Below are 21,901 nucleotides of genomic sequence, written 5' to 3' on the forward strand. Positions count from 1 at the left end.
TAGCTGTTTCACAGGCTCAAACACTCCAGATATCTGATGTAGGCGCTTCTTTGATGTAATACCAGAAACCTCTCTGAATGTTCCGGTAATGTGGATATAAAAATGTTCATAAAGGCAATTATATGTGTGCTTTAAATGTGTTTTTTATGTAAATTAAGGTTGACTTGACTACCTGAAAGGCTGAACTCAGGGCGAAATAATATTTCTCGTACACGTGGTTACGTCAGTGCCGTGCATTGCGTCATGGAATGTGTTTGCGAACGTTCAGGAAAAAGAACGTCGACCACCAGATTGAAGTTCGCCATCTTTAAAGAAAGTAATCGGAGGCATTTTTCAGTTTCTTTGTTCATACGTTTTTGCGGAATCGATCATTCTGCCGATTTGAACCGCATAATTGTGAAAGGAAGGTAAGGGGAATCATTTTACGGTCATCCACCGCCATTTTATTCTGTTTCGCAAAGGTTATTATGTCCTTTATTTTCGGCTAACGTTAGCCAGTTAGCTTTTTCGATATTCGACGTCTCGCCAACAGGATATGAAGGCCTACATGTGTGGCTAAAATGATAAATCTCAGGATATAGGATGTTTGCAAAATAGGTTATTATTTAAATAAATAAATAAAACATTCACCGCGATAAGACTGTTTTCTTCCTCAACTCACTCAGTCGGTGTGATGATAACATGTTTACCGACGCAATGTTGATTGTTTTGAGGGGCATATCGTGCTCCGCGCTCGACGGGCCTGTTGGTCTGGAAATGACTAGACCTGAAAGACTGTCTGTTTAATCCACCTCTGCTCGGTTGAGTAGTTACAGTCAAAAACTGTAAAATATAACAACCTTAATTTGTTTAGTTACCAAAATATATGTTACGATTAATAAAAGTGGGGTGGATGGGGTCAGGCCCGAACAGCCTGGGAGTAACGTTATAACTTACGCCGAGCCTACGTTTACATTGGTTAACTCACATTACAAAGTTTACAGCTGTTGCGGCTCGTGCTTTCCTAGCATTTACTCAATAATTTAAGACCACGAAGAGTGGCAGGTTAGATTACAGGATGTATTTGAGTCACGTTTCCTCCTTGGTTATTATTGAACTGTTAATTTACATTGCGCAACTATGGTGTGTTTCTGTAGACAGCCACGCAATTGGGAAACGGACGTTATTGACCTATCCTGGCTTAACCAGGACATTAAAGCTTAAACATAGAGCATTTTCGATGAAGATCTACATTGCATGTTGTAATGGGTTATTTTGTCGAATTATAATGTGTTAAACAATTGTGTTCATATTTATTGTAAAGTCTCAAACGCATCGTAGACCACCCAAATGGTGTAGTTTGTCTGCAACGGTAATTACCTTGCAGTAACACGTAAGGAAATAATGTAATCATAATGCTAATTTAGGAATTGTTACCGACTCTGTTGTTGTAACATGTTGGTATAACACTATAAATGTCTCCTCCACCATAAACCGTTAATAGTTTCAGATGTACTTGTTTAATAAGGGAGTCTATTACATAACCATTAGGATTTATAGCTGTTCATGCTAGTTGTCTGCAGACACACATATTGCAGTGTAGTGGGGGAGGGGTCTCTGTAGAAACAAACCCGTTTGTCATGCTGCATGTGAGGCCATGAATACAAAAACTATGCAGTTATTGATGAATATGAACATTATCATGTTTGTCATTAATGGGTGTGCTCTAGGTGATGCCATTTTTATTCTTTCTTTTCCCATATATTCCAGATGCGTCACTCAAATCAAATGCGTTCCCCAGGTGTCTGGCTGGACGAGTACAGCTGGGAAGAGAGGATGGAGTGTCGCAAACGAAAGAAACGAGATTCGCACAGCAGCGAAAGAGAAAATAAGTCGAGAAGAACTCACCATCACCACAAGACACATGAGGGGTAAACATCAACCTAGAATCGATGTTTAATATTGTGCCTGTTTATAATTCATGACTTTATTGATTTATCTTTATGCACATTTGTAACAAAGTGGAGAGTTTGTAGGAAAGCTTTTTGTGTGACCAGAGCTACATAACCAATTGAGGAAAACAAAATGTTGGCAAAGTTGAGATTGATATCAGAATGAAAATTGTATCTTCTATCTATTACCGGTTGTTTAAATTTATGATATGATGATATGCTTTAGAAGACTAATATAATAAGTGCTGACAGAGTGGTTAAATCAAGATGCACCAATTTCTAAATGCAGGTCAGTTAGGATTTAAAAATAGTTTGCAGCCTGTTAACCATTATGTTACTAGTTTTAGAAATTTAGAGGCTGGTACTTCTCTTCTTGCTTTATTCTTCCAGTTAAGTTTGTAAGGCCTCAGGTATATAAATGGATATGCTCCATACTGACAAAAACAAACACTGTTTGTGTTTTGCAATTTGATCTTTTTGTGGACAAGTATCATGGTCAGTGGGGTCACATTAGATGTTTCGTTCCCCATCTACTCTAATTTTAATCCTGTAGAGAGGCAGACTTCTTTCTGGAAGACATCTGACACTACCAGGGTGCTAGGGCTCTTGGGGTTTCTTGATCTTTTTTAGATGCCTAGGTGCTAACTGAGCTTGCTTGGTGGGTGTGCTGGAAGTAATTGGAAACATTCAGAGCAAAGTCAACCATAATGAGTAAACATAATACTTAAGAGCAAGGTTTGTTTGAGGAACTATTAGAGAGTAACAAGAATTTTTATATAAGAAATATGCAAACTTCCCCAGAGAATATTTGCCGTTTCATATTGGCAGAAACGGTCCCATGTAGGTGTTAACTTCTAGTGGAGAGAGGCCTGCAGGTGTAGAATCACATATCGTATTATGCTCCATCAGATTGTGCTATTAATCTTTCAGTTTGAATTTCAAGGAAGGCATGTAAATGTTAAAACTGCCCAGATGCGAGGGATTATGTGTTAGCATTTGGATACTCCTCGAAATACTATTTGGACAGTGATAATCCCCCCCTAAGATGCTTTCTCCACTGGGCGATGTCATTGAACGGGATGCGTGGCGTTTGGCGACTGTAAATCAGCATGTTGCTAATTCCAAATCTTACATAAAAGGCACAGGGGATAGAGTGTCGGGCAATAGGCGGACCATTAGCACCATCCTATCCAGTCTTCACTTAGAGCTTGATCACAGACAAGAAACTAGTTTGTTCCTGACCTGACCTACACTTTGTAGTTCTTGTTGTTGATCTCTGTACCCTATATTTTCTTTGACTGCAGGCACTACCTGGAGACTCGCAGTCTGAACCAGAGGCTGGACTCCCGGGAAGGTCGCACCCAGGGCCGCAGTTTGGATATGGCCTATGAGGAGGACAGTCGCGAAGACAACTACAAGGACAGAAACCTTGACTGGCACCACTACAGCAAGTCATCGGGGCGTAGTGGGCGCAGTGGGCGCAGCCGGCGAAGCAGCAACAGACACAGAGACGGAAGACGCAGGCGTAGCCACTCTCGCCACAGATCCTCCTCGGTACGGGAACCTCCTTGTCCCATCTATCCCTCTCCCTTGTCTATACCACCAAATCGAAAGGGTCATTATCACTGGTGTTTAGCCAATGCTTAACACCTATCTCTATTGTCTCTCTGTATCTCTGTGTGTGTCCCACACCTCACTATTAAGCATGACTTCCAGTAATGACAAGTAGGGGACTTAGGGGCTCAGGAAGTAAGGGATTGTGAGTGTTTTATTGATTTTCAAGAGAAAAGAGGACCCAGTATTTGCTGAAATCTTAGTGAGTAGTCATGGGGCGTGATAGTAAAGAGTTAGAAAGAACTACATGTAGAAAGACTGTAATCACTCAAGTTGAGTTTTTTCTGTACTACTTTGAGAAAGTCTCTCATCTGAAAATCTTGTTGCCATGTTTTTCTTCTGTAACACACACTATGTGGTGGCTGGCGCCCAATTTCTCTGACGGGGCTGAATTTGAATTTGCTGCTCCGTCCATTCGCCTGGCGGTGTTACTGAACGGGCCGAATCTATCCACCCCTACACCTCCCCCCCTTGGCCTGGTTGAATGAATGACGATGTCGCATTGTGGTGGCCTGGTGCTGGCTGACTGATGGGTTATTGATGTGATGGCGGATTGCGGATTCCGGTGCAGAGGAGGAGCCAACACCGCAGGAGCAGGAAAAGATCCAGGAGTGTTGAGGATGATGACGAGGGTCACCTCATCTATCACAGTGGAGACATGCTGAGAGCGAGATGTATAGAATATATACCTTTTTTTTCCTACTGTTGTTCACACTTTGTGTCTCTCACTCTCTTGTTGTCTGGTTTTTTATTTCCAAACATTAATTTAGAGGATGAAGTATTTGGGTCAATAGACTTAAATTTGTTTAGGTTAGATATTGCTTGTCAGTGTAACATTTTTAGCATTGAGTTGTATGCCAGTGTTGAGAAGCCTGTTATAGTAGTCTATCTAAACAGCAATGTAACATCAGGCAGTGAACCAGCCAAAGGACAGTGTTTCACTTTGTCAGTACTGTGTCTCTAACTTAAACTCTCTATCTTCTGTAGATGAGATTGTGTGTACTCTAGGAGAGGGTGCCTTTGGGAAGGTCGTTGAATGTATTGATCACTCTAAGTAAGTATAAATCCGTAAATATTCCTCATTTGTAAACATTCTGGATATTTTTGAGAGTTTTTATTTGCTTCTCTTCATTTGATATTGACACATGTTCTGTTTGTAAACTTTACAGTAATGGAGCTCGTGTGGCTCTGAAGATCATTAAAAACATAGACCGCTACCGTGAGGCAGCTATGTCTGAGGTAGAGGTGCTTGAACAGTTGAAGTCCCTTGACACTGACAAGAGATAGTAAGTCAACCCATATTAACTTGTGAAATATAATATGTTCAGAGTGTATAAAGCAAGAAATTTACTTTACATCTGTTCTACCTTTCCTTCCCTTTAGTGCATGTGTGCACATGCTGGACTGGTTTGAATACCATGGCCACGTTTGTATTGCTTTTGAGCTCCTTGGCCTCAGCACCTATGATTTTCTCAAGGAAAACAATTTCCAGCCTTTCCCCATTGAACACATCCGACACATGGCATACCAGATCATCCGAGCAGTTCGATGTGAGTACTGGACACACACATGCACAGAGTATTTTGTGTTTCCAAAAAAAAGGCCGGGTTTAAAATGTATGTGGTCTTGTTTTTCAGTTTTGCACAAGAACAAGCTGACTCACACAGATCTGAAGCCTGAGAATATCCTCTTCATTGATTCAGAATATGATATGGAGTACAACCCTGACAAAGTAAGTGTCCTTAAAAAAAAATTGTATCCAGAAAAAGGCCAGAGTTCTTGTTTGTGCCAGCAGCTGTATGACTTCATTATATTGTACTTGTTCTCAGAAACGTGACGAACGAACATTGAAGAACGCAGATGTGAAAATTGTGGACTTTGGTAACGCCACCTACGAACATGAGCACCACACGTCTGTGGTCTCAACGCGTCACTACCGTGCTCCTGAAGTCATTTTAGGTAAGCATTTGTTTTAAAGCACTGCAGTAAAACTGAGGTCATAACCTTTACTTGGTGACCTGTTGTTCACTTATCAACATGTCTCTCAGATTTGGGCTGGGACCATTCCTGTGATGTCTGGAGTGTGGGCTGTATACTCATCGAGTACTACCTTGGATCAACGCTCTTCCAGGTATTTGTGATTACAGAACACAATTACTAATACTTGATATGATATAAATCCAGCATTTATTAAGTTAGCCCACATTCTTCTCTTTCTAGACCCATGACAGTAAAGAGCATCTTGCGATGATGGAAAGAGTCTTGGGCCCCATCCCTACAGATCTCCTGCAGAAAACCAAGTAAGAGCACATAAACACACAAACAATGGAGTCAAACACTGGTAAATGTTTTGATTCATAATAATTATTGCATGTTTTGTAGGAAACGGCGGTACGTTCACCGGTGCAAACTAGACTGGGATGCACACAGTTCTTCAGGGAGATATGTCAGGAAACACTTTAAACCCCTCAAGGTGAGTGGAAAGGAGCTGGAGACGGCCACATACAGCCAGTGTTCAAGTGACATTGAGAAAATACTAGTGCTGTCAATCGATCAAAATATTTAATCACGATTAAAGGAACAATGAGGAGTTTTGGAAAAGCGAAGCGTTTTCACACTACATTTTTGAGCCTCCGCGCGCACCGTACATTTTTTTGACCGCCGCAAGACAGACTCATGTTTTCATTCATCAATAATTAAAGTCAGCGGTTCGAAGACGATCAGATACCGTCGTAGTTCCGACCATAAACGGCGATTTGGCTGCGTTATTCTCATGACTCGCCGCAAAACCGAAAGTAAGGAAACGCTGGTCGGCTCGACCAGCATTTCCGCCACCACTAATAATAACAAAATAACGATAGAGACAAAACGATATATTTATCGAAAATGGAGCCATTAACAAGTGTGGGTAGCGAAGATTCATCCAAATTAACGCAAGACTTTTTTTATAACCAAATAGAAACTCCTCGTTGTCCCTTTAATCTCATGAATGTCATAGTTAACTTGCGATTATTCGCAAATGAATCGCACATTTTTATCTATTCTAAATGTCCCATGAATTATCATTTTAATACTCTTATCAACATGGAAAAGTGGATGGGCTTGCTTTGTGCAAATGTTTTTTAATGAAAACAATGTGTAGTGTTACATTTCACACTAACATTCTCACTTTGAGCAGTCATCACAAAATATATCAATTGTGTGTGTGTGTTCTTCTCTCTCGCTCTCTGTTTAGATAAATAAACACAAACAAGCCACAGACACACACACATTGGCCTCATTGACATTCCCCAATCGCAATGTTTTATTTAGAAAATCGGCCAGATTCTCTCGTGTTTCTTTGTTTGACATCCTGTCAGGATTGACGCGATCGCGCCATGGCACGTCTGGTGTGAACGACACATTAACATGGGCGCTGAAATGAAACTGGCTCTGCTTCGTGGCGCATCCGCGTCCTGTGTGTCGCCGGCGTTAATCGTGCGATAAAAAAATTGACGCTGTTAGAATTGATTTGCGTTAACTTTGACAGCCTTAGAAAATACATACATTTTATTAAATGTATGAAATGCACATCCATCAACTTCAAAACTGATGTTTACATGTTTCATCATGTGACCGAGCATAGGTATAGGCATAGGCATATGGTCATTGGATTTCTAATCTGCTGGACAGAGCTAATAAGGTCATGTGTTGGTCACATAATGTCCAAGTGAAATATGTTGAACCTTTCTTCAAAGCTCATGTTTGCCTGTAGCTTCACTCAATATTAAATAGAATGCATACATTTAGACATGTGAATCTTGGATGGATTACACACAAATATTCCTCAGGTTTACTTCACAATAAACCCCTACCTCAAAACTATTAAGTATCCACTTCTTGTGTCACACTTATAAAAGAGACAGATTAACTGTTAATTGTCTTTTCCCACCAGCATTACATGGCGTCTAAGGATGAACACCACCACCAGCTGTTTGACCTGATAGAGAAGATGATGGAGTACGACCCAGCCAAGCGCCTCAGTCTTGAACAAGCTCTCCGTCACCCCTTCTTCTCCTGCTTCTACAGCAGCAGCAGCAGCAGTAAACGCAGCAGCAGTGGCAGCAAACGCAGCACCAGTAGCAGCAGCAAAAGAAGACCGAACTCCTGAGTCCTGTAAACCCTCCTGACCTATAACCTCGGTCAAAACCTGGTGTCACCATGGCATTAATCATGGTGCTCGGTGCTAGCCTTTACTTCCTGACTCTCCAGGAGAGGTGTACCTTAACTGACTGTATCAGTCCACTGCCCTGCTCTGCTGTGTCTGGTCCCTAAATCAGTGCTTTTTAATCTCACACATTTCAGCTCTGGCTTCATCTGCAGCATGTTATGATGTAATATGTCCCCCTAAGTGATGTCTATTTATTTGCCATAATGATTTCAAGTGAGGTGCCTGGTCATATTTTTGTAGAACGTTTTTCTTTTTATTTCTTATTAGTTCAATTTTGCTCATGTTGTCTGTGTGCGCATTGTAAAACTAGGTGGGTCAAATGTGCTTTACCCTGATTCAGTCTCACCAGTAATTTATTCAGCAGTGTAGATGTAAAACGCTATGGCAGGCAGAAAAACCTTGTAAATAGAATTTGTTCAGGTATTTCTCTTTTTCACTGACTGGTTATGTAATTTTTTTGCATTGTCATGTACATTTTCTCAATAAACGTGAATAGATGACATGAAGTGTGGCGGTAAACGTTATTAAATCCGCTGCAGTAGCTTCTTTAATCCACAGGGTGGGAGTAAAGAGCTTTAGTATTGCAGCAAAATGAACAATCTAGAGCTGCCAGAGCGTAATGTAGGAGAGAGTCTTCATGCAGTTTTGCCTTTGAGCCTTTCATAGTGTCACTGAATTTGCACTGATCCTAATCGCAGAAGTTGATGAATGAAATGAACGTGGGCTAAAAACCTGTCAAACTGCAAAGATACTGGTCTCAAATCGACGAGACAAGAACGTAGAAGCAGGTCTGAACAAAAACAATGATATAAGCTTATTAGTTACTTCAAAATGCTGACATCTGTATTATCATTGTTCACATGTTCGATCTCAAACTTATAGAAGATAATATAGGCCTACTACTTATTCTCTATTATAGGTGTGGCCAGTATGCGTCTCTTACACTTTGACTGAAAGTTTGTAAAGATAATATTAGCATACTCAGCAAAATTCATATCTAAGTGTATTAATCCACTGTTCCTGTCAGTATAAATTTCGGTCGACTACAATGGGTTTGGAAATTATTCTGAACAGTCGGACAAGCAGCATGGACTCTCCCAAAACAAACGGAGGAGACCTCAGTGTGATCAAACCCTGGCAGTCTCACCCAGCTGTCAATCTGCAGCCTCCCACGTGGTCCGCAGGGCGGGCGCATCTCAACTAGTTGAACGTGCAACTTTTAGGGAGGCAAACAATTGGACGCATTGGTAGTTGCACTTGCACATCCATGTCGGATACTCCCCAACAGGAAACAACGACCTGTGAGTCAGGAGGCGCCTCTTCTCTTCTGTGCTTGGCACCCGGAGCCGCTGCCTCTTGTTCCAAGACTCATTTAACAGCGTTTTGAATCCTGAGCCTGCAGCGTGCTGGAGCCGCTTGTTGTTGTTGTTGAGTGCGTTAAGAAACAAGTTTAGTTAGTCACATAGAGGCTGGTCACAATTTGGTCGCAGGACTGCATGAACAAAACGAGCCATTTGGGTCGTTTTCTTTTCACCAAGAGGACTTTGAAGCAGAGTTTCAGCATGGATACAGCCAGCGACTCCATCGGGGAAAGTAAGCCGGTGTGTCAGTGTGCCACCAAGTCTGCGGTGCGGAGGTGGTTGCCAGGTTTCCCCATCGCTCTGTGCTTGCTCATGTCCCTGAGCTCCATCACCGTGTGCCTCCTGATGAGCTTCAAGACCTTCCAGCTGGAGAACCGACTCCAGATGGAGATGGACAAAGCGTCCGTGTTCAGCCCGCCGCACAGGGCTTTTCTAAATGAGGATGGGACCCTAATTCCAGAGCTGAGCGACCCAATAGGGAAGCTCGTGAAAGAGGTACGCGGCGTCTTTTGTGGATTTAATTAAAACCGATAATTGTTGACAAATGCACATGTTGTTAGCTCGAAACTCCCGACAGACCCGCCGCTCCGCCTGTGCGCAAAGTGTGCGTAATAACAGGGGACATGTGCAGTAAAGTTTGCAGACGCACAGACATGGTAATCTGTGGTAACTGTACTCTTAATAATTCCCTCTAAAAATCAGTCTTCTTTTTAAATGCATGGCCTCGGGGATCTAACAGACATGCAGCTGGCCAATTAGTTTGCAGTTAAAGCTCTGTATAGGGTGACATAACCGCAGATGATATACCAACCTATAATTTAATCACATGGGAAAGAAATTGAGGAAATCTTTTTAGGTCTAGACCTTTGTTTGATGGGAAAAAGATCATGATCTCAGAATTTGTTATTGGTTACCGCAGGGATTATTTTAATTTCAGTCAATCTATGAAATTCAGCCTAATGATAGCCTGTACATTTATTATTTTTTCTTCTTAAGAGCATAGACCAATTCTGTAGGCCACAAGACTTACTCAAACCAAATAAAAACTTAATCACTTCATCAATAACTGTTTTGCACTGAGAATATTCAGCATCCATGTGTAGTGGGGACTGTATTTCTTTTTCTTTCTTTTTTTAAACTGGAATTTGCTGTGTGTCTCTGCAGGAAATGATGGTGCTCGTCCCGAAAACACGAAGGGCAAGAGATGTTGGCCCAGAGTGCTCCTGTCCTCCAGGTATGTGTCTGTTCTCAGAACACATAAACTAAACAAGCAATACACTAGAAGTCTCTATCTCCAGTCCACACTTCACCGACCGCTCATGAAACCTCAGCTTGTGATGCTCCTGAGTCTGTGTGTGTGTTTTTTTTTTTCTGTCGTGGGAGATTGCAACCCCTAAACCTGTGTAGGGCCCATACGGTGACGGAGGGGCTCGGCACTCAGCAGATCAGTGGGGTTGGGACGTCCAGCCTGAGCCCAGCCGCCCTGGTGTCAGTGGGTGATGCTCACTTTAATAGATGGTGCGGCTGTGTGCCAAGATTGTCCACTTTTGGCTTGCGGTGTTCATTACAGTGCTTGTGATAGTTCCTGGGGAGGAGAACAGTGTGTGATCTGCATCACGTTACGTACAGACACCTCTCTTGTGCTTGTGAATCAAACAAAGATGCCATTTCTTTTATTTAGTTGTTTATGAAAGTTGCTGGCTCTGACGTGTGAAGCCTTAATGCACCGGTTTACATGGGCAATTTTCACCTTTTGAAAGTAAAGTGGTTTATAGACAGACAAATCCTCTGGCCTGGAGCAACAACGTGTCTGTGTGTGTGTGTGTTTTATTCTCAAGTGGAATCTTGCCATTGTCTCTGAGGAAAGGGAAACTGCTCCCACACATTTTTCTGCTCCTAAATTGTTCTATCAAGAAGTCAAAGCAGAGGTTGGGTTATTAAGATACTTATCAGCAGATTTGGGGGAATTTCCTTTGCTAGTTTTTCTTTCTCTCTCTTTGTGTCTGGGTGTGAAGAGCCTGCAACAACGAGAACAGGTGAAAGCATTCACTGGTGGAATTTCTGGCCCGATTTCAACACATTCTGTTTTCTGGTCTGAAGTCTGCTCTGCCAAGATGGCTCACTCGCTCTGTCTGGCTGCTCGCTGAAGTTGGTACAAGTATTTGTTGTTTGCTTTTGATTTGGCAAAACTGAAGCCACTGATATATGATAGAAGTTACAGCAGGTATTCACTGTAATTTCACTTTTGTCGTTCAACAAATTCCTACTAAGCATGACTCAGTAGAAATGTAATCAGGCGCGCACCTTGTAAAAAGTTGCCTGATTAGGACTGTCCCGACCCGCACTGTCCCACTTGTGCATTTTAATGTAATTACTCCATTATATCATATTGTTATATCAGATGTTGTGTCCCATTTTCTTGTCGATTCTGCTGAAGTGCTGTGTAATCAAGCTGCGTTTGCACCGAAATACAATCCCTCCACAACTATTCAGGAGTCCATTTAAATGTCTCTGTTCGGTTTCTGGCCTTTTAACATGGTGTTTTGTTTTTAGTAAAACAAAAGGCATTTGTGTTTATTGCAGCTTTGATGCAACTGAATGCCTCCAGGCATGTTTTTTTTTTCATGTCGCAACAATTGGATTGCTCAATACAGACTTGTTAACATTTTTCCATAAAATGTGTTTATTTCTAAAGAGGGTTTCTCAGCCGATAAACTTTCTCTTCATGCTCTGTGCTAAAGAAGCCACGTGAACTGGGCACCGTCACGGGCATCGTGTTTGTGCCAAGTGCTCTATGCATGTGATCAGTGTAAACTGCTTTTATGTGTATTTATCTGAGCTCTGCCTCGTTGCCTACATGTGTGCATCCCATTTGCGTCCTTGTGAGAGAGTGTACAATCTGTATCATGGTCCCATGTGGCTGCGTGTGTGTTTAAATTTCAGTCCCTGAGCCTTTGAGGGGCCGACAGAGGCAGTTCTCTCAACACGACAGTGTAAGGAGAGACTCTTCGCTCCCTTTAGCACCAGCTCTCGCCACCTGAAACTTGAATCTCTCACCACCAGGATCACAGGCCAAGGTATTTCTGCCTGTATGTGTGTGAGAGATGCGCTACCACACAGCACGAGCGGCATTTCTGCCAGTGAAGCTATGCCCTCCGCATCGGAGTGCTTAACTTTCAGTGTGCATGAGGACAGGGGCCCAACAGAGGGCAGCACCTCTGCAGCAGCACTGGAAATGCTGATGTTAAATTTGTCATTGAAACTACTGACAAAAGGACTTCCTCCTGATGGGTTAAAAGAAACTTGGAGGCAAAAACCTCTGGTTCATTCACTACTCGAACAGCAGTGATCGTGCCTGTGAACAGAGTTTTACAAGAGGCTCTGACTTGTGGGACATTTATCTCTCATGTCCACTCAGTGGAAGCAGCATTGTGACACTTTTATGCTCACAGATACAACACGGCCAGCAGTCGTAAAGTCTTAAGGCAAACTATGTCACAGACTCCAACTCTGCTTACAAGCTTCAGGTGTTTGCAATTAACACCCGCCTGTTCCCTCAACAGACACACACAACGTATGCTCGCAGACAAACGTACGCACACATTACTTACACATGAACATAACACCTTTATGGTGCCTTGGCTAATTAGAACCATGTGGGGGCTCTATGTGTCCTGTGTAGGGGGAGTGTATTGTCATCCCTGCAATTTGCATTTAAAGGCTTTTTAACGGCCCTGATGCTGACTAGGGGGCACAGAGTCTGCCTACACTTGGGCACAGGCCCAAAACTAAATGCCAGCCATCAATATTAACCACTCACCAGTCACTGAAGACTGGAGTTTGGACTGTCGCTTTGTTTGATTCTTATAGACTCTGATCCTAGTTTAGACTGGTCTCCTTCAGTCAGTGTGGAGCATCCTGGTTTTTGGCTTTAGTGTATATGAGGGTGGTAGGTCAGACCCCTGGCTGTGCGGTCGGGTCACTTTCCATCAGATAAGAGCTCATTAACTGACTGAATATGAGCTTGGACCCCCTATATGTGTGTGTTTGTGAGTATTTCTATAATTGAGAGAGCTGACTCACAGCAGGGCTCCCACACAAGTATTTAACATACCAATTCCTATTTATATAACATCAATTCTTTAGATGGGGGAAAAAGAACAGTTGTTTGTATTTATTGTCCAATTCATTCTACATATGTGGAGGGCTTATACCCCCACCATCTGTGGTAGTGTAATGTTTAATAGGCTTGGAAATGCTGCGCAACATCCTGTGTGAAGCCCATCGTCCGTTTGCTGGTGTTAGGCAGCCTGTCTGGGGCTCAACCTCTCACCCAGGAGGCAGAGGGGAAGCTCTCCCTTCCCAGCTTCCTGCTCTCCTGCCTGGAGGAGGAGGACATGGGGAAAGCCAGCTCTGTGGAGATGGAGACCCACGATGGAGCCAACACCCCCAGGGCGGCATTTTGGTTTTAAAGCCATAATAACTCAGACAGGAAGCTTGTAGCTACCTTTGCAATCTGTCGCCATAGAAAGAACGACAAGGCCGTATAAGATCCATTAATGACCATTTTAAAACAATAAACGCAGGAAATTTGTTTTCATAAGCAGTCCCATTTTAGATTAGTTCCACTATAGCAATATGCTGTAGGCAGTTTCTTCAAGTATTAATATGTTGGAGAGCAGCACATAACTAGCTTTGTGTGTGCATGTGTGAGTCTCTCTTATACTCTATTTTTCTGTATGTGTGTGTGTGCATGCTTGCATCCATATGTTTCACACACACATGCATTTGTTTTTGATGTCTGAAGGCATATGTTTTAGTGTGTGGCTCCCAGTGACTTGACTGCATTGCTTTAAATGCACGGTGTATGAAGTCAGTTATGAAGAGGGTATCCTGTGGCAGAAAGTCCAGGTGGCTTATTAGATTTATGCTGCAGGGGGAAGGAGACTTCAAACCAGGGAAGAAAATATACAACTTTTAAAATACAAAGTGCTTTCTATGCTGCTGCTCCAACACACAGTCAGGTGTCCGTGACTGCACATGGGTACACATTTCTCAGATCTGGTCTGCAGGGTGTTTTCTATGCATTATTTTTTTTCTGCTCTGGACAAATATGTATAGAGTAAATTATCCTACATCCAGTTCATCTATGTTGTCATTTATAGAAATCAGTCTCCCCCAATATATAGCTATTAAACTGGCGTAACTTTTGTAAAATGTACATGTATCGAGGATTTCTCAGGCCCAAATACTGCTGCTGCTGCTTTGTCAGTGGTCATTGGCCTTATGATGGATATTGTCATGATGAGGGAAGTACCTAAGTCTTCCCGTTTTCAGCCTCTTTTTCTTTTCTTCCAACCTGCTTTTCATTTGCCTCTATATCCCTGACTACAGATACAGTCGTCATATGGACAGCTGTTCTGATGCACAGCTGTGTGAGCTGTATGTCCTTCGGTTACTTTTATCCCCTTCCTGAATTGTCTGTTGTTCCCTCTGGCCACTGTAAGAGGGGAATAAAAATGAGTGACTCCTCTTGATATCTTGTTCTCATTTGGAGGATGTTCTTGAAAGGCTCGAGTGTGCTCGGTTTATTTGTGGAGCGAGAAGGGAATGCTGCGTCTTGGCTGGTTGGAGATATTTGGTTTGGTTTGGAGATGTTTGTGTCTGTCAAAGGCTGAGTTAGTTGGTCAAAGGTTTAGGTTCAAGAGGTGCTTCTAGACAAATGAACTACATTCTCCAGGTGTGAGCTGAAACAGATATTTGTGAATCACCACTAGGTTTACAAGACCTACAGTAGGTTCCCAGTAAATGCTGGCTAGTTTACACACCACATATTGATTTACTGAATGGTGCACCAATAAAAGTTAAAGACGGCAGCAGTGATTTTGTCAAGTGTGTGGTCAAATGCTGTATATCATCTATAACCCATTACATCTTTTACTCTTTGCAGGCTAACAGACAGGCTAGTAAGCAATATAGTTCAGCTGGTAGTTATATAGAAATCTCTTATCGTAATGTAAGAAGTGCTTTTGTATGATGTTTACAATTAAATTTGTGTAAATGGCCACCTTGCAGATGTTATAATTAGGCAAGGATAGAAAAGGTGGTGTGAGCAACTCCAGGTGTCTATCTGTAGATATTTAAACAGGTGTGCAGCTCTTCTTGACCATTGGTTAGCACACATGCACGTACACACTCATACACTCACTATGCACTCACCCACCCACACACAAACCACATCCAGACCCCTCCCCTCTCTGTCTCTCATCAGCCTTCTTATTAAAGTTAGCTTTGTGAAACCACAGTGTTTAACAGCAGAGCCGACATTCTTCCTCTTGAAAAATAAACAGCTGGACACGGGCTGGCCGGTCGGCAACCCATGAAGCTCCTCAAGGATCTCAGGAACAAACAGAGGGTAAAGGGCCAGGTGCCAGGTGGTGAATGTCGGGGCGATTAACAGAATCGACCGTCAAGATTATAGACATTATAGATTGTGAATGTGATCAGGGACAAGCTGTTTCTAGGGGCTACATCAGATAAGACCTGAGCCACACAACCTCCACCACTATGACCTGGAACAAGGACAGACTACACAAACATGCGAAGAGCCAAAACCAAGCACATCATCAGGAGGAGGGAAACAAACACACAGAGGGAGAGAGGAAGGAGGCTGAGACTTCAGGAGGATGAAGATCCAGATCCAAAGCTTCCCAATTGAGGTACCAACGGTCAGGAGAGTGAGGGAGGTCGGCCGGAGGTCGGAGTATTGGAGAGATGTGGTGGTTATCAGAAAGGTTATAGAAATCTCATCAACAGGACAACACACAGATATACTAAGTTTAGTGCATTCAGACAGAGACTATCCCCCAATGAGAGGAGAATAACAGGGACTAGGCCCGATTTACTTAAAGGGACAACGAGGAGTTTTGGAAAAGCAAAGCGTTTTCACACTACATTTATGAGCCTCCGCGCGCACCGTAGAATTCTTCGACCGGCGCAAGACGGACTCATGTTTTCATTCATCAAGAATTAAAGTCAGAGGTTCGAAGACGATCAGATACCGTCGTAGTCCCGACCATAAACAGCGATTCGGCGGCGTTATTCTCATGACTCGCCGCAAAAACCGAAAGTAAGGAAACGCTGGTCGGCTCGCCCAGCATTTCCGCCACCACTAATAATAACAAAATAACGATAGAGACAAAACGATATATTTATCGAAAATGGAGCCATTAACAAGTGTGGGCAGCGTAGATTCATCCACATTAATGTGAGACTTTTTTATAACCAAATTGAAACTCCTCGTTGTCCCTTTAAAGAATAAGCCACTGGTTGGAGGTTGATGTGTAAAGAGTAGTTAAAAGTTTGGATTTAAAGACAAAATTTTAGTTATGTTATGTAGGTAACAAAGGGTCAGAGGAGATGGTTGGATCAAATGTAACATATTAGGTACTTGACAGTCATAAGTTTCTGTTATTTGTTTAAACTGGTGTTTGGCCACAGTTTTATCTGAGGCAAGCTGGCCTCAAATCTGATCATTTGATCAGCGTGTACAGGAGGAAACAGCTGAGTATCATCAGTGTGCATGTGGAAATGAACTCAGGTGCATTTTATGATTGCGTACAATTTGGAAGGAGTTGAAATGTAAAGAGATAAAAGCAGAGGGCCAAGATCGGAGCCCTGGGGTGCTCCATATTTCACATCAGAAAATCCTGATTTAATACTGACTGGCTTTAACCATGCCAGGCCAGAGATGCAAAATTGATTTTCCAGTTGCTCTGGGAGTGATCTGTGGTGTCAAAATCTGCTCTGAGATCGAGTAAGAGAAGCACAGATGTGAATTCACAGAATACAGAAGACAATTTACCACTTTAGCAAGTGTACTTTACTGGAGTGACAGGCCCAGCAAATGTCAGAAAAAATCATTTCTGCGCTGAAAGCTGCTGAGACACAACTCTTTCTGGTAGACCCTTATTATTATTATTATTATTATTATTATTATTATTATTATTATTAAGTAACAGTTTAAGGACTGGTTTGGCAGAAAAAGGTGCAGATGAGGACAAATCAGAAAATGTGCTGCATTGGCAGCAGATGGAGCATTCATATAATTTAGTCCACAGTGAGTAGACAACTTTACAGTTTTCCATTTGCACTTCAACCTCCTGCAGAGCTGCTACAATGGCAAGTGTCTCTTAGTTAAACCAGTGTGTAGACATCTAGTTTTGGTGGTAGAGGTGCAACAGAATCAGGAGAGTTTAGATGGAGCTGTATTTAAGTTCAAGATACATTTGTGTATGTGCAGGAGAAGAACAGACAAACGGCAGTCGAACACTGATTCATAGTAAACATTGCTGGATGTAATTATTGACATAATATTATATTACCTGTGGGTGTTGCCTTAGATGGCTGAAAGTGGGAAATGACGTGTAGTGGCTGAAGGAAAACATTGATTAGTCTATAACTTATTTAAAGGATTTTGTTTGCATATGTTTACATTTAAGCATCAGAATGTCGGCCGTCACCTCTTGGCTCGTAGTGCAAGTAGATATTTCTAGAAAATGCCCATGCTGAGCAACAGCTAATGTTAGGGTCTGTTTATATTTACATCACTGAGCTGCTCTTTACGAGGCTGAGTTTTCTCATGCCCTGCGTTGCTCCATATAGTGGTGCTAGAATACACAAACAAGAAATATTCCCATACACACCCCTAAACATGGCCCTGATGATGTTTTTTATTACCATAATAGAGTTTTGCTGCTTTGTGAAATGTTGTACACAGTGGAAAGTATCAAGTAGCAAGTTAACTGAAAGAAATAATTTTACCCAAAGCAGTGTTGGATTTGAATCAGGTATCAATATGTTTGCAAAACAAGCAGCATCAAAGGAAAACTTGACGCACAACAACATCTGATTTGCTGCTTTTCATAAAGTAATGCAGTGTGTGATGCACATGATTTCAAAACAGCAGTTGTTTTCAGCAGAGCAGCGTTCATCAAAAGCATCAAGTGGTGTGTTAAACCACAGGGATGTAACTCATGTCCTCTTGTCTTGAACTGATTTAGGAGCAATGCCACAGAATCATTCATCTGTAGCCACAGAATCTGTTTGCAAATTCAAGTTATTTCTCCTATAATCGAAGATCAAAATGTAACTTTTCAACAAATACGTGACTTACTGTAAATGGTGGGAACAAAAAGCTGTTTGCATTTAGTATGACCCTTTGAAACTGATTATGTAAATATGAACATTGTTGGCAAAATCCTTGTTGTAGATGAATGAGATAAGAAAGGTTAAGCAACATTTACTACATGTTTAGTATATGGAATACACGGATCTACTAAGCACTGTAGTATGGTTGTATTTTAATATATCTTTTAGATTATTTTGTTAGATTATCTTTAAAAAATCCTCCTCCCTTCTTAAAAACAACTGTGGTGAACTTCTTATCTTATCTCAACACTGAGAAGCTCAAAAATAAAGCATGATAAGGCCATAATAGATTTCCTCAGTATTCAAATAATCAATCAGCTCGATATTTTAAGAGTGTTTGTTTTCACAGAGTTGCATTTTCAGCAAATAGCTCACATAGTCTGGTTGAGAGAGGCACAGGATTACTGAGCAGTGCTGAGCAGACAAGGTGCCAAATGCAGAAACTATTATTATGTTTTCTTTAATTATCACAAGTGGCAGGTGACAAGGTGAATAGCCTTTTAATGGGCGAGCAGGAAAACTCTTTAACACCACCGTGTGGCCTCTGGCTGGCTGACAGCAGTGTGAGGTGAAACGATCGCTCGCTGCACAGCAGCATGTACCCAAACCAGTTTAATCAGTTGTCTGAATTTACAGAACGGAAAGGACTCTGATCGTACTCTCTTTCAAGTCATGTTTAGACAGCGGAAGAAACGCAGTCACTTGAACGAAACCTGTAAAGCATGTCAACAGGCTTTAATTCAATCTCATCATTTGTTAAAATGTCCTGCACAGATCCAGATCCACAGAAGTTAAGTTTCCAGTATCGGTCTCCTCCTTGGCATTTACAGACCAGTTAATCCATCAGGAATGCACTGGGGCTGAATCCAGCTGCAGCGTGGGACTCACGCGAACACACCTGGATTTATTGGATAGATATCATCTTTGGACGTGAACCCAGACAAACAGGGAGTCGGAGTTGGAGCAGAGGTTATCGTTTATCCCTCTATTGCTCCCAGACACGCAGCGGAATGGGGGCTGGGCGGGTGATGGAGGTGTGAAGCAGAGCATCACTGATGCAGATGGTCCTCACTGTGCTGAACGTGCTCCTGCTTAGTGTAAAAGACCCTTGACAGGCTCGTCACTCTCCCAGCACCTCTTTAATGAGAGCTGAGCTTGTAAAACTGGGCCTGAAACCTTTGAACAAGCCCTCGGCATCACTGGTCCATGTTATTCTGTCATAACGGGGAGGTGAGGGCATGTTGGAGTGGAATGGCTCTCAACAAGTTAACACTACCATTGAGGAGGGGCTGGGGGCCTATTTACGTGTGTCCGGCTCCGGCCTGCTGTCTGCCTCAGTTTTGACCTTTCTAAACATGTCTTTGTCTATTTATCCCTTTGTTGTTACTCCAATATTTCAATTTCTAACCATGTATCCATTTCGCCCTTGTCTCTATTCATGAATGGGGGAGTGTATATTAAATGCAAGCTCTGGGATCAGCTGCACTTCCACAGTGGGTCAGTCCATGTGCCGTATGTATACATTAACCCAAAGTTCAGCCAGGAGTGAGGTGGGGGGATGGAGATGGCTATCACACATACTGTAAACAGACAGTGAAGAGAAACAGGAGGACAGAAGTAGGTGCGCCCTCAGGTGTGTCTGTCTAACAAGCTAAATCTCTTGTTTTATTGTCGTCAGTGACAGCAGCAGATCACTTGCAGCTGTATTTCGCTGAGACAGAAAATCAGAGGCTGGATAAGAAAGAGCTATTGAGTAATTATAGAGTTGCATGTTTAATAGAAGAAGCGATGAATCGTCAAGGATTTTGGCACGGTTTTGGCAAAATGAGGCAGAGATCAACCCGAATGCATTATGTTTAAAACCTCAAATGGTGACAGTTAACCAACCAAGATGTGCAGCTGCTCTGCTCTCATGTTTACAGCCGCGTGTAACACGGCTACGGCTGAACATTGAACCACACTGGCTGCAGTTAAACCATCAGCCTTCACTGTGTGTGAAACAGCCTGCCAAAGCCATTGATGGGTCATTTCACTCTGAGGTTTCTCTGACGCTGATTTGAGGATTTTGCTTGTGGTGGTTCCCCAGCAGCGTGGATATCTGAGCAAATAATTACTATAATGTTGCACTGAAATTGCCCCTGTGACTGTGTCTGATCAATGGCCAAGCTTGCCGCGTGCGTGCCAGCGGTGTGTCCATGTTTACCAGCAGATTTGCAGGTCATTGCTGCTGTGACAGTGTGATAATGGGTGTTAAATAAGTGTTAATGAGTGCACAGTGGTGGACACACACCATGACTTGCTGCCATTAAATTGAAACACTTGGTTTCTGTCAGGAACACTGTTGCTGCCACCGCCGCTCACTGTCTAAGTGCCTCAGCCAGATGGAGGCACAGATGGGGGCAGTGGGGGGAGGTAACGGAGGAACTTAGTACACTGAGACTGCACATGTTGAAACTTTTTATACATTGTATATATCGCCTTTCCATCTGTTTTTTACATATCGAGTAATCGTTTGTGTGTGACTGAGTTCTTGTTGCATCTGCATGTGTGGGGCCTGCAGTGTTGGCTCACCTAGCGTGCATGTTGTAAATCTCATGCGTGAGCTGCTTGTGTGTGTTCCTGTCCGTGTACATACCATCCAACGGCCCATCTCCGTTGCCAGCCTCTACTGGGGCTTCTTATCTGCAGATTTGCTCCTTCACTCAAGAATCATCATAAAATGAGTCCTGAGTGCATTTTGAGAGCCAGGAGAGTATATCACAGATGTCCAGTCAGGTCAGGTTACACTTGGAATATCTGGGTTGAACATGTGGACAATCTATCAGTCCACCATCTCTCTTTCCTCTCATTCTCTCACTTTCTCTCGGAATGCATTCCAAAAAAAATTGTTTTGTTTTGTTTTCCTTCTTTCTTTTCTTAACTCTCCTTTCAGATGTGAGTCAGGTCACAGATCCAGTTCTTTTGCAACCATTATGGTTTAGGCGGATGTGGATCCTGAAGGTGTTAAAGCATCAGATGTTGCATTGCTACATGAGTTTTCTGGTTTGTTTCTGCTACAAGTTAATTGACACAGTGTTGTAGTTCAGGCTCTGCAGTCTTGACACACATCAGAAAGAAGAGGGCTGCTGCGGTTCTGCAAGGCAACAGAAACAACAAATGCTTTCACACGTGCACAAACGCACACCCCAAAAAACCCTCACACACACATGGCGCACATTTTTATGGCGCTGTCACTGTTTTACTTGCTGTTAATACTTTTAAATCCAAGCACCAGGGAGGATACACTTTTGGAGCTGAGAAGGTCCTATTTAGGTTTTGTTTATTTACTTGGAGTGCTTTCTCACCTCAATGTGGTTCTGATTGTGTGATTTGGAACGAGGACAAAGCCGGGGATGAGTAAAGAGAGAGAGAGGGAGAGAGAGGGAAGGGAGAGCAGGGCGGCAGCAGGAGGAAGTGTTGGAGCAACTAATGCACAATGTGATTCTGTTGAATAGAAAGGAAAAGGGAAACAACGTAAGATATATGTGAAGCGTACATATGGAATCTAACCTCACATTTTGTGTCATTGTTGTAAT

General features: G+C 42.5%; 2 protein-coding genes across 3 annotated transcripts in view; both read left to right on the forward strand.

Moving 5' to 3' along the window:
• Window positions 1–288: 288 nt before the first annotated feature.
• LOC146979945 (dual specificity protein kinase CLK4-like) lies at window positions 289–8,257 on the forward strand. 2 transcript variants are annotated; one of them, XM_085789968.1, is made up of 13 exons: window positions 289–407; window positions 1,750–1,910; window positions 3,236–3,485; window positions 4,117–4,219; window positions 4,533–4,599; window positions 4,715–4,831; window positions 4,929–5,095; window positions 5,183–5,277; window positions 5,375–5,504; window positions 5,594–5,676; window positions 5,766–5,845; window positions 5,928–6,018; window positions 7,480–8,257. In XM_085789968.1, exons 2-13 carry the CDS (start codon window positions 1,750–1,752, stop codon window positions 7,693–7,695), a joined length of 1,560 nt encoding a protein of 519 aa, XP_085646094.1. In that variant the 5' UTR covers window positions 289–407; the 3' UTR covers window positions 7,696–8,257. The 2 variants fall into 2 exon arrangements, with proteins under 2 accessions (XP_085646094.1, XP_085646095.1); XM_085789969.1 differs by having other exon boundaries at window positions 1,781–1,910.
• Window positions 8,258–8,984: 727 nt separating this feature from the next.
• Window positions 8,985–21,901, forward strand: part of col23a1a (collagen type XXIII alpha 1 chain a) — a 113,448-nt gene continuing 100,531 nt past the window's right edge. Inside the window, exons 1-2 of the mRNA XM_085789994.1 lie at window positions 8,985–9,611; window positions 10,281–10,350. Of these exons, the coding sequence (XP_085646120.1) occupies window positions 9,252–9,611; window positions 10,281–10,350 (430 nt within the window). The 5' untranslated portion in view covers window positions 8,985–9,251. The remainder of the gene's footprint in view (window positions 9,612–10,280; window positions 10,351–21,901) is intronic.

Source organism: Trachurus japonicus, chromosome 10 (assembly GCF_045865225.1).
Source record: "Trachurus japonicus isolate A0001 chromosome 10, Traja_1.0".
Classification (NCBI taxonomy): Eukaryota; Metazoa; Chordata; class Actinopteri; order Carangiformes; family Carangidae; genus Trachurus; species Trachurus japonicus.